Below are 14,133 nucleotides of genomic sequence, written 5' to 3' on the forward strand. Positions count from 1 at the left end.
GGGGAAAAGCTATTACGGCAAAGTTAGGTACAAATTGACTGTAGTAGCCTGCTAACCCCAGGAACAACTTAAACCTCCTCTTGGTTCGGGGGACCGGCCATTACCTAATTGCAGCGGGATATTTTTCTTGGGGCTTCACATTTCCCTGCCCGATTTGATAGCCCAGGTACTCCACCTCGGAGTAGCCCAATGTTGTGTCTCTGACTATGATTAACTTGTTGACGCACCCCATTCCGGTAGCAGGATACTTGTCATCAGCAACGCTGAATAGCATGGCGCGACAGTCAAATAATATTAATACAAAATATTCATATTCATGAAATCACAAGTGCAATATTGCAAAACACAGTTTAGCCTTTTGTTAATCCACCTGTCATCTCATGTCTTTACAGCGAAAGCAATCCAAGCGCTTGTGTAAGTTTATTGATCGCATGACAAAACATTAAGTGCACTTAGCATCAGGTAGCTTGTTCACGAAAATCAGAAAAGCAATCAAATTAATTGTTTACCTTTGATCATCTTCGGATGTTTTCACTCACGAGACTCCCAGTTACACAGCAAATGTTCCTTTTGTTCCATAAAGATTATTTTTCTATCCAAAATACCTCAGTTTGTTTGTCGCGTTATGTTCAGAAATCCACAGGAAAGAGCGGTCACGACAACGTAGACGAAATTCCAAATAATATCCATAATGTCCACAGAAACATGTCAAAATTTTTTATAATCAATCCTCAGGTTGTTTTTAAAATATATATTCGATAATATATCAACCTGGAGTGTAGGTTTTTCAATAGGACCGGGAGAAACAATGGCCGCTTTACTCTGTTATGCAAAACTCACTCTGAGAGCCCCCACCTATCCACTTACGCAATGTGATCTCTCTCGCTCATTTCTTTAAAACCTGTTGGGGATAGGGCTGATTGCTGCCCCCTTTGGGGTGATTGCGTGCCCATGGTAAACAGAAAAAAAATCTGTCAAAAATGGCTAATATATGCAATTAAAAATTATTATTGAATAGAAAACACTCTAAAGCTTCTAAAACCGTTTAAATTATGTCTGTAAGTAAAGCAGAACTCTCAGGGCACTCATTCTCCCAAACTCTCTCTTGTCATCCAAAAAGTTGGCCCAACTTTGACGTCATCGCCCCCACCCTTCCCAAGCACCTACAGTCCTGGGAACAGTTCCTATGCCTTCAGCGCGGTGTCCGGTTTCAATGGGGCTTCTCATTGTGTGAATCGCGCGCTCACGAGAGTAATGACGGGCCGAAACCTTTCGGTCGCGCGAGAAAACAGGTTACTCTCACGCGCATTCTGCTCCTGTGGTGTCTTTCTTTCAAGATTGATTAAACGATGGGTGTGTTTCTCTTTGTCCTGAGAATTGCGGTGAAGCTATATAGCATGCTAACGCTGTGTTCTGAACCAAGTTTGACAAGTTTAGTCGACATATAATATGTAATTTCGACGTTTTGGTGCGAACTAACTTTACTTTTTGGCTGCATTTCAACCGAAATATGTCGTGTTTGATAACCGAAAGACACAGACTTCAAAACTAAAGCTGTTTTTGGTAAGTATAAACCCTTCCAGGTCTTCTGATGGAAGAACAGCAAAGGTAAGGGAACATTTATGTGTTAAATTTGGGTTTCTGTGGACTCCGAGATAGAGGAGCCAAAATGCTAATTCCTGAGCGCCGACTCACATTATAGCCTAGTGAACGAAATCTGTAAAGTAAAAAATAAATGTAACACAGCGATTGCATTTAGAAGAAGTGTATCTTTCTATATATATGTAGAACATGCATATTTAGTCAAAGTTTATGTTGTGTATTCCATGTTAGCTGACGGCGTGTGCAGAAGCCATCGTCATTTCTCCAGACATTTGAGTAGCATTTTTTTAACAATGCGTCATTGTAAACAGAGATTTATGGATATTTATGGCATATTATTGAAAAAAACATAAATGTACTGTGTAACATGTTATATTACTGTCATCTGATGAAGATTTCAAAAGGTTAGTGAAATAATTTTTCTTTTAATCCTGCGTTTGGTGATTGCATATTTTGTTCAATTTGGCTATGGAAATTAGCTGTGTCTTCGGTGTGTATTCGGTGGTGGTTTGACATAAATATGTGCTATGTTTTCGCCGTAAAACATTTTAGAAATCTGACTTGCTGGATAGATAAACAAGTTGTTTATCTTTCATTTGAGCTATTGGACATGTTAATGTGTGGAGGTTAAATATTTCTACGAATATTTTTGCATTCCGTGCGCCACCGTTCCAGCTGACGGTGGGGGGGCTGTTCCCCAATTGGGAACCAACATCTTTGTCAGGCTAAACAAAAGCTTGAAACTATGTCTAAAGACTGTGACACCTTAGGGAAGCCATAGAAAAAGGAATTTGTTTGATATGCCTTTAAATGGAGGGTAGGCATGCATAGGAACAGAGAGGTTTCAAAATATGAGGCACTTCCTGATTGGATTTTCCTCAGGTTTTCGCCTGCAATATCAGTTCTGTTATACTCACATACAATATTTTGACAGTTTTGGAAACTTTAGAGTGTTTTCTATCCTAATCGGACAATTATATGCATATTCTAGTTTTTGGGGCTGAGAAATAGGCAGTTTCAAATGGGTACGTTTTTTTGCCAAAAACGAAAATACTGCCCCCTACACGCAAACGGTTAAATTATATGACATGGTATTTCATCAAATCGATTACCTAATATGATTGAATTAAATCATGCAAAAATTAAATAATTAATAACGTGGGGCACCATGGAAGCATTCATTTATATAGAGCTGTTATCTCCTGAATCCCACTCTCTTAAAGTTCTGAAGATCTTTAATATCAATAGCAGTCAATTATTAATCGTCACCTTATTCAGTCTCATTCTGATTGTTGTAAAGTACTTGGTCATCTGCACAAACCCTGGCTAACAAGTTGAATCAGCAATACACAAATTGGCTTAATTATTTATTTAATAAATACCAAAATAATCACACAGAATTACATATATATATATATGCCCCCAATGGGACTCCCGATCACGGCCAGTTGTGATACAACCCGGGATCGAACCAGGGTCTGTAGCGATGCCTCTAGCACTGAGATGCAGTGCCTTAGACCACTGCGTCACTCGGGAGCATTCACTGACATTAGTAAGGAGAGACACATTGCATCTAACAACAATAGATCTTGGACTATAATTTAATATTTATTTGTCATGACATTTCATAAACTGATTGACAGATTATTTTATTTTAAGACCACTTGGTGACTCATTTGTTGCCATTCTAAATGTCCTGAATAATGGAGAGAAAAACTAGGTGTCCAATTCGACGCACAGAAACAAAAGAAAACATCATGCAGCCGTTTAGCGCACCATCAGAATATTGTCCCACTGATGGCCCATCAGGTTTCGATGGGCTCCTTATTGTTTTCAGATGATTGAATAGAATTAAGCTTCCAGAACACAGCTAAACTGTTCAATCAGCACACAGTCTGGACACATTCCTACCTGTGCAGGTCATCACATTTCTGTTTCTAATATTCATATAGAAAACTGATACAGACTTTCCATATTGGTGGCAATCACTAATAATACTTCTCCAATCTATGGATATATATTCCGTATGTTCGGGCCGATAAACTGCTGTGCAGAAAATATCCTAAAATTAAAATGAATGAATCTACACAGCGCTTTAGAGAGAATAAAGTAGACGGCACAGGTCAAAATGTTGATTTATGGCCCTGTGTCCAGATGACGCGTACATGTCCAAATATGGGCCTCCGGCCAGGACATCCTGTTCCTGTTGTCACGTGTTAGAGGGTGTGTTATTTTATATCTATATTGCATCTATTCCTTTGAAGTTGTCATGCTGATTGATGTCTAGGGACCTGGTTGAACTGGGGATTATAAAAGAGTTGTAAAAACTATGTATTTGTTGTTTTCTCGAGTGTACGAAAATTATTCTAATGATTGAAGTGTATATACCTAGTATGTTGTACTAGTATATACGTTAAGCTGACTTAAAAAAACATATTTATGAGTTAGTTAATTAAGAAGCTGAATATAAAAAGTGTGGCTTCTTACATAGAAATGGGTCAGGCCTCTTGCTCAATAGCAAAAAGCAGATCATTCAATCTATGTTCTTACTGATTCTAGACTGTTGAAATAATCTAAATGAATGCAGCGACCACTTCTTTAAAAACTATAGGTGCATTTGACTGTAGACCATTTTGTTTTATAATGGGTACATGTTCAGTACACATCCCTGCATTCTATATTATAAAGTAGGCTGTCGGTCTTTGAGGTCACTTAGGTCAATTTGTTGCTCTCTTTGCCTTTATACATCTCATTGGTTGTAAACATCTACAATAATCATTAGACGTACGCGTCAGAGTTATCATACCCAGTGTCGGGTTTGTACAGAGTTGGGTAAATCAGCTCTTTGCCCCCCCCCCCCCCCCCCCCCCCCCCTTACATGGGTAATAATCTCCAAGCTGCTCTAAACGTTGATGTTTTGGTGTCTCTAGGTTAATCTCTAGACTGTTGAATGAGGCCTGTTACAACTTTCTTACAAACCCTTTAAAGGGAGTTTGTGAAACTATTCAGTCATGGATGTATGTAAAACATATTTAACACGTATTGCAGGTTACAGAAGACTCCTGATGTACTATGAATCACCACTCATCTCTGTTAGATCTTGATGTGTTGGCTCTCTATGTATGTACATGTTTATAATCCACATAGTGTGATTATTGTTTTCCATAAAGTTAATAACCCCCTAAACTGAAATATGAAATTACCTTTAGGATCTCTTACCAACCTATTACTTTGTGGTTTTAACCTCCCTCTTTCAAAATCGCCACTGTGACCAAATCTCTAACATTCCTGATCCTTCCCATATATTTTAACCCTAAACCTCCCACAATAACTATTGTCTATTGTTAGTCTCAGTGACCTTACTGACAAAATCAACATTTATACAGATCGAAATACATTGTTGGATACAGTTTTCATGTCTTTCATTATGCAGACATTTGTTTATTAGACTATATTTCTCATTAAGAATACAGTTGTCAGCCACTTGGCGGCTTGGTGCATGTACAAAGAAAAAGTACCAAATTCAACCATTGGTGGATGGTAACTAAAATAATGGCAATGCGTGTAGTCGTGTTAAGGTTTTCATTGTTTTCTTGTCAGAGTTTTATGGTTTTGTATATGACTGTGCATTATATGCTGTCGTAATAGGGTTGAGGATCAGATCAAGCTGTCACGATCGTCGTAAGAAGCGGGCCCAAAGCGCAGCGTGGTGTGAACGCAACGTTTTAATGGATGACGAAAACACGAAGTAAACTGAACAAAACAATAAATGAACAACGACCGTGACGCTATATTCCAAATGTGCTGACACAAGCAACTAACATAGACAATCACCCACAATAACAAAACAGGCTACCTAAATATGGTTCCCAATCAGAGATAACGACTAACACCTGCCTCTGATTGAGAACCATATCAGGCCAAACACAGAAACAGAAAAACTAGACATACAACATAGAATGCCCACTCAGATCACACCCTGACCAAACAAAACCTATAAACATACAAAGCAAACTATGGTTAGGGCGTGACACAAGCCTATTGGGAATTCTTGATCAATTATTGATCCAAAAAAAGACACACACCTGTTCTGGGTTAATTCCATAGCTGTTTGCATGGCTTGGTATTATATTAGCTGAGTATGAGACATGATAAATAATACAATTGAAGTAAAGTATAAAATAAACAGTATTATCCTAAATTGAGAGATGAATTAAAAATCACATCAACATCATAATCTTTCAAAATGTACCTGTTTTCCGTATAGAATGACATGTATACAGCTTATATTACAACTTTTTGTGTTTTGTCTTAGTGGTTGTTTCTTTACTAAATAGGAACCTCAACAGTGTGTTAGTCTGAGAAACATAATAGAGATGGTTGGTTTATCGTTGTTGAAAGCTTGAAATGTACACATTGAGAAGTGATATTGCAGCAACAGTTTTAAAGGGGGTAATTGTATCAAATATATATCCTTGCATGTTTGAATTAGAGCTCCTTTAAAGTGTTTTCATCACAGCCTGGTAAACACATTCTTGTAAATTGTCTATGTTGACATTTCTGGTTATGTCTCACATGTAACAAAATAATACTAAAGATTATGATAATAATGTTAGATTATTTTTTATAATAATACATATCTGCAAACCAAATGTATTTCTGAAAACCCCTTTTTGCATCTTCAATAGTTGTAGATGTTCCAACGTTTGTAGATGACCCTCAGGGTCATAAAACAACCAGGGTTGCTGTAGAGTGGGCATAAGTTCAACACTCAGGAGTCAATGTCCTATCTTTTGTCTTTTTCATAGCCTGAGAGAGAGAGAGAATATATTCCACACTTAAATAATAGGTCATCATTCACGCACACACCGCCCTGTCTTCATAGTTGTTTATAGTTTATTATCATAGTTTTGTCATAGCTTCTAATTATCGTTTCTAATCACAGATTCAATATAGTTGGCCTTGGTTTCTATTCATACTTTCTAATCAATAAGCGGGTCAAGTTGGCTTGAAGCTAAAGCTGTGCTAACATAGTGTTAAAGTATGCTCCACTAGACTCGCTCCGCTTTCGTGTCCCTAACTAGAGAAAGTACGGAATGAGTTTACAGGGACGTGCTGGGCATTTTTTCGGGAGATATCATGTATGCAACACCCTGTATATTTGGTTTAGAGAACAAAGGCAGTGAATTCAAACAACAGGAGGGGATGTCGAGACATTTTGTCTACAACCGGGGTGGGGGCACCGGGCTCTGATTTAGAAATATCAATGTTTAACCCCGGGGGGGTCGTCAGATATCTGGACATGCTGTATGCATGATAGTGCAAACCTTGGTTTCAAACGATCCCCTACAGAGAGAAAGTGCCTTGAGTGCAGATGCACACACACCGACACACATACACATACACATACACATACACATACACACACACACACACACACACACACACCCTCCTACTGGCCCGTTACTCGCACACTCACAACCTGATTTTCCGCGTCTTTTTTCTTCGCGACAGACCGGGGTGATGATGTAAAATACATTTTCCTATCGTTAAAGGGTGAGATACTGTTTTAAATTCCTTTTATTTAATTCCAAAATATTTAGTACAAACTTTTTTAAGATGTTAAGAATTAATTACCAAATGTTCCTAATATTTAAACATGCATCACGAGTGTTTTATGTAAAAACATTGGAGGCCTACAGTTGTACATCATTACAAACTTTAATAACCAGTAATGTTTCTAACATACCATTGTAGGAAAGACTATAAAATAATACATTGTTTTTTAAAAGACATTGCATTTCTCTGCGACAGACCAGGGCGTGAGAGAAAAGACAGCTTCCCCTTTCATTAAGGGGTGAGATACATTTTTAAAACCAATGATTTCATTCAAAATATTTAGTACATACATTTGAACACACGTTATAATTCAACATTTGTACTATTTCTTACAGATAATTCTTACAGGTAAACACTAACCCAAAATATTAGTGTTACACAAACATGAATGTTTAACATTTTTCTGAATGTATTTAGATCATTTTCCATTTTAAACCATTTTGTTGAGCACGGTTCTCAATTCACCAGCAGTAACTAGAGAGGAACTACAAGTATTTCAGTGTGCTGTATTTGCCGACATCTGTAAGGGTAGTGATGGTGTGAATGCGTGGTCTGACTGTTTTGACATCCGTTCATCATGATCCATTACACCTCAGGGCACAACAAGCTGCTTAATACTAATTTAGAAATATACTTTTTTTTCTTCAAACATGCATACAGCACTGTGTAAAATAATCACAGAGTAAAACATTTGGAATTTCCCAGAATCGGAGTCACAAGTTGTTGCAAGTGTTCACAATTATTAAGTAGAGCGAAATATTATTACAATTGAGTAAATTATAATCACTTAAAAAGTATTTAAATTAGTTGGAAAAATGAAATGAACAAACCATTGAAAGTACTTGCACACATTTTTATTAAAACTTCTTAGGGCTGAAATCTCGTTAACGGGATCGATATGACAACAGCCAGTGAAAGTGCAGGGCGCCAAATTCAAAACAACAGAAATCTCATAATTAAAATTCCTCAAACATACATATATCTCATACCATTTTAAAGCTAATCTTGTTGTTAATCCCACCACTGTGCCCGATTTCAAATAGTCTTTACAGCGAAAGCACCACAAACGATTATGTTAGGTCACCACCAAGCCACAGAAAAACACAGTGCGTCACCCCACGGACCTGAGCCTGGGCGCGAACCCAAAGTCTCCAATTGTGGAGTTTCGCTGAGCAACTATCTTCATTTTCTCCAGTTACGGCCGGTATGTACTTCCAAAAAAAGGTATAAATAAGAATGATGGCACAGCTGGTGCTGCAGTACAGCACCCTTAACCACTGCGCCACCCTGGAGGCCCTATTATTTTTCACTGTTTTCTACATTGTAAAATAATAGTGAAGACATCAAAACTATGAAAAAACACATGGAATGATGTAGTAATCAAAAAAGTGTTAAACAAATTTAAATATATTTTATAGTTAGTAGCCACCCTTTGCCTTCACGACAGCTTTGCACACTTTTGGCATTATCTCAACCAGCTTCACCTGGAATGCTTTTCTTGAAGGAGTTCCCACATATGCTGAGCACTTGTTGGCTGCTTTTCCTTCACTCTGCGGTCCAACTCATCCCAAACCATATGAATTGGGTGGAGTCGGATGATTGTGGAAGCCAGGTCATCTGATGCAGCACTCCATCACTCGCCTTCTTGGTTCAAAAGCCCTTACACAGCCTGGAGCTGTGTTGGGTCATTGTCCTGTTGAAAAACAAGTCCCACTAAGCGCAATCCAGATGGGATGGCGTATCGCTGCAGAATGCTGTGGTAGCCATGCTGGTTAAGTGTGCCTTGAATTCTAAATGACTCAGACAGTGTCACCAGCGAAGCACCCCCACACCATGGCACCTCCTCCTCCATGCTTCATGGTGGGAACCACACATGTGGAGATCATCCGTTAACCTACTCTGTGTCTCACAAAGACACGGCGGTTGGAACCAAAAATCTTGAATTTGGACTCATCTGACCAAAAAACAGATTTCCCCCGGTCTAATGTCCATTGCTCATGTTTCTTGGCCCAAACAAGTTTCATCTTCTTATTAGTGTCCTTTAGTAGTGGTTTCTTTGCAGCAATTCGACCACGAAGGCCTGATTCACGCAGTCTCCTCTGAACAGTTGATATTGAGATGTGGCTGTTACTTGAACTCTGTGAAGCATTTATTTGGGATGCAATTTCTAAGGCAGGTAACTCTAATGAACTTATCCTCTGCAACAGAGGTAACTCTGGGTCTTCCTTTCCTGTGACGGTCCTCATGAGAGCAAGTTTCATCATAGGGCTTGATGGTTTTTGCAACTGCACTTTAAGAAACTTTCAAAGTTCTTGACATTTTCCGGATTGACTGATGGAATGTCATTTCTCTTTGCTTATTTGAGCTGTTCTTGCCATAATATGGACTTGGTCTTCTACCAAATAGGGCTATCTTCTGTATACCACCCCTACGTTGTCTCAACACAACTGATTGGCTCAAAAGCATTAAGAAGGAAAGAAATTCCACAAATTAACTTTTAACAAGGCACACCTGTAAATGTAAAAGCATTCCAGGTTACTAGCTCATGAAGCTGGTTGAGAGAATGCCAAGATTGTGCAAAGCTGTCATCAAGGCAAAGGGAGGCTACTTTGAAGAATCTCAAATATAAAATATATTTGTTTAACACATTTTTGGTTACTACGTGATTCCATGTGTTATTTAATAGTTTAGATATCTTCACTATTATTCTACAATGTAGAAAATAGTAAAAATAAAGAAAAACCCTGGAATGAGTAGGTGTCCAAACTTTTGACTGGTAATGTATGTCTCTTTTTTTTTGTCAATTTCAATTCAAGATTTTTCAAGTAATCCACATATCCCTGTTTTATTTATTCTGTCTACATGGTAAAAAACTAGATATTGCCTAGGTCTAGATATAGTAAGTCAATATAGACTGGTTTAAAGAGTTTCACAGCCAGCCGTTCTGCACACACTAAAATCACAGTGTTTCCAATTCTATAGCCATGTTACATAGTGGTTTTTTAAAATTTAAACGACCACGTCAGCCTTTAACCATCCAAATATTTTATACAAAATTTTGCCGATATGAACTCATTTATTTTAGTACATAGAGTGAACCCATTTCTGTAGGATAGAGGCCCACATACAATATTCTGTTCTTACCTATGAATGAATGCAGCTCAAGCTTCCTGTGACTTGTTCAATTGCATGCAGCTCAGATTTATTTTGTGAAGAAGAGGTATCAAGATGTGATAAAATATTAACATGGCCTATAATCAAAAAATTACAGCCTTCCCGACTTTCTCCGTGAGCAGCCTACAGAGGAGTTCGCTCCTGCTGCAGCTGTCCCTGTACAATATACCGCGTTGTGACAGTGCTTTGGTTTAGGGTCAACTTCATCCTACTACCTTTCTTTAATTAAGATGTGTCATCATGACCTGTATATGTGAGGATTGCATTTCCACTCTATGTCTATGTCTAGTTACTCTTAGAAAAAACAGTTCCAAAGGGGTTCTTTGGCTGCCCCCATAGTATGTCCATTTGAAGAACCCTTTTTGGTTCCAGGTGGAACTCTTTTTGGTTCCTGTTATAACACCTTTGGGTTCGATGTAGAACCCTCTGTGGAACGAGTTCTACATGGAATTCAAAGTTTCTACCTGGAACCAAAAATGGTCCTTCAAATGGTTCTCCTATATGGGCACAGCCAAAGAACCGTTAATAACTTCTCTAGGAAAGGGGGCAGGATTTGGAATTTTGGATGAAAAGCATGCCCAAATTTAACTGCCTGCTGCTCATCCCCAGAAGATAAGATATGCATATTATTAGTACATTTGGCTAGAAAACACTCTGAAGCTTCTAAAACTTTTTGAATCATGTCTGTGAGTATAACAGAACTTACAGTGGGGAGAACAAGTATTTGATACAAGTGTGACCACTTGACGCGATGTTATCGTTCAGGCTAATTTTTCAAAATAAAAGCCTGAAACTATGTCTGAAAACTGTTGACACCTTGAGGAAGCGATAGGAAAAGGAATCTGGTTCATATCCCTTTAAATGGAGCAACGGGAGGCTATGGAACATGGAGTTTAAAATAGAAGCCACTTCCTGTTTTGATTTTCCTCAGGGATTTGCCTGCAATATCAGTTCTGTTATACTCACAGACAATATTTTGACAGTTTTGGAAACTTTAGAGTGTTTTCTATCCAATACTAATAATAATAATAATAATATGCATATATTAGCAACTGAGACTGAGGAGCTGGCCGTTTACAATGGGCACCTTTTCATCCAAGCTACTCAATACTGCCCCTGCAGCCATAAAAAGTTAATACAGGTAATGAGTGGAGAACAGGAGGGCTTCTTAAAGAAAAACAAACTGTGAGAGCCGGAATTCTTACTGGTTGGTAGGTGATCAAATACTTATGTCATGCAATAAAATGCTAATTAATTACTTAAAATCATACAATGTGATTTTCTGGATTAAAACATTTTTTTTTTTGATTCCGTCTCTCACAGTTGAAGTGTACCTATGATAAAAATTACAGACCTCTACATGCCTTGTAAGTAGGAAAACCTGCAAAATCGGCAGTGTATCAAAAACTTGTTCTCCCCACTGTATGTAGCAGGCGAAACCCAGAGGACAAACCATTCAGATTCTTTTTTTTTTTTGAGTTCAACCTCTTTTCAATAGATTTTCATTGGGAATCCACATTTCTAAGGGACTGTGAAATTTCTAAGGGACTTGCTTGCAGTTCCTACCGCTTCCACTGGATGTCCTTTGTGTAATGAAGAAGTACGGCCATCTTGAACGAGGGTCACTTCATGTGTACTGTTTGTTAGAGGAGCATGACCAGAAAGCATGCTTCAGTTTGTTTTCTTCCTGTATTGAACACAGATCACCCTGTCTTCAATTTGATCAATTATTTACTTTAAAAAAAATACCTAAAGTTGTATAACAAAAGTAGTTTGAAATGTTTTGGCAAAGTTTACAGGTAACCTTTGAGATATTTTGTAGTCACATTGCGCAAGTTGGAACCTGTGTGTTTCTGGAACAAACTCGACAAATAAATGGACATTTTGGATATATATGGACGGAATTAATCGAACAAAAGGACCATTTGTGATGTTTATGGGACATATTGGAGTGCCAACAGAAGAAGCTCGTCGCGCCTGCAGGGTTGAAATGTATTCTCTCTTTTGTTTATGGAGGTGCTATCCTCAGATAATCGATTGCTTTCGCTGAAAAGCCTTTTTGAAATCTGACATGTTGGCTGGATTCACAACACGTGTAGCTTTAATTTGGTATCTTACATGTGTGATTTCATGAAAGTTAGATTTTTATAGGAAATTATTTGAATTTGGCGCTCTGCATTTTCTCTGGCTTTTGGCCAAGTGGGACGCTACCGTCCCACATATCCCAGAGAGGTTCTAGATAACATGTTTTTTTAAAGAGTGTATGTGCTGCACATAATGCCTTATAGACATGAAGATGAGCCTCTGCCTTGCAGGTCTCCCAGAGATCAAGTATGCACCAGGGTGAACATTGACATTCTAGAGTTCACCTGCTGTGAAGGAGAACGGCATGAGGGGGCTGGGCAGTCCTGCTGTGGAAAGAGGTCCTTCAACCTCATCCAGGCTTCATGTTGTGATGGTGAGATAGACAGAGTCATGTCTCCTAGCAGTATCCCACTGCATCTCTTCACTCTAACCTGATAACTGTGAAAACATTATTTTCTCAGCACCTTCCAACTTTTGTTTTGATATGCTTGATATGTGTTTATCTGTGATTCAACCATTTCTTGCAGGTCAGCTGACTCCGCATGTGAGCCAGCTGGTGTCAGATTGCTGTGGCTCTAGGGCCTATGATCCACTCAACCAGCTATGCTGTGACTTACAGATTATAACCAGGACCCAACCCCATTCCAAGTGTTGTGGAAAAGGTAAGCGAGATCAGGTCTAATCACATCTATTGACGTCTTTGCTGTCATCATCGATTACGTAGTTGTGTTTTTTTTTATTCTTCCCAAAACCATAAAAACAGGTGCTGTTGTTTTACTGTTTTTACCATAGAGGTCTGTCTCCTCCGAAAGCTGTTTGTGAGATGTTTCCCAATTCTCTCATGCTAAGTCTTTGTGACATCCTAATTTTTCACTTGCACCTCATGGCTCTTATGTTCACTTTCACATTGTCAACCTTGTAACACTTGACCTGAGCGCTTGAAAGCACTTGATCAATCCTTATTACCTGTTCCCCAGAGCTTTACAATAAAGACCACCAGCTCTGCTGTGGACCTGTCGATAAAGGAAGGAAGGTCCTGACCAAAATGTCCCATCACCACCTGTGCTGTGGAGACCAACAGTATGATCCGCGAAGCCACTGCTGCTGCCACCACATCACTGAACCATTAAACACTCAGCCTCTCAATGCAAGCTGCTGTGCCATCCAGGAAGTGCGAAAAACTCTCCGAGCGGAAACTGTTCAGGTACAAAACATATTTGTGCCATACGCACTGAACCTTCTGAACATAAAAGAACATTAGGGGCATCAAATCAAAATCAATATATATTGGTCACGTACACATATTTAGCAGATGTTATTGCGGGTGTAGTAAAATGCTTGTGTTCCTAGCTCCAACAGTGAGGTGGTATCACAACAATACACACAAATCTAAAAGTAAAATAATGGAATTAAGCAATGTCTGAGTGGCATTGAAAAAAATACACTAGAATACAGTATACACCTATGAAATGAGTAAAGCAGTATATAAACATTATTAAAGTGACTAGTGTTCCATTTAAAGTGACGAGTGATTCCATGTCTATGTACATTGGGAAGCAGCCTCTAAGGTGCAGGGTTGAGTAACTGGGTGGTAGCTGGCAAGTGATGGCTATTTAACAGTCTGAGGGCCTTGAGATCGAAGTTGTTTTTCAG

General features: G+C 38.6%; 1 protein-coding gene across 1 annotated transcript in view; it reads left to right on the forward strand.

The window, feature by feature from the left end:
• The window catches only part of LOC109905416 (galaxin), a 39,002-nt gene that overhangs the window by 2,153 nt on the left and 22,716 nt on the right, over positions 1 to 14,133 (forward strand). The window contains exons 3-5 of the mRNA XM_031790462.1: positions 12,711 to 12,853; positions 13,008 to 13,142; positions 13,458 to 13,684. Of these exons, the coding sequence (XP_031646322.1) occupies positions 13,526 to 13,684 (159 nt within the window). The 5' untranslated portion in view covers positions 12,711 to 12,853; positions 13,008 to 13,142; positions 13,458 to 13,525. The remainder of the gene's footprint in view (positions 1 to 12,710; positions 12,854 to 13,007; positions 13,143 to 13,457; positions 13,685 to 14,133) is intronic.

Source organism: Oncorhynchus kisutch, linkage group LG15 (assembly GCF_002021735.2).
Source record: "Oncorhynchus kisutch isolate 150728-3 linkage group LG15, Okis_V2, whole genome shotgun sequence".
Classification (NCBI taxonomy): Eukaryota; Metazoa; Chordata; class Actinopteri; order Salmoniformes; family Salmonidae; genus Oncorhynchus; species Oncorhynchus kisutch.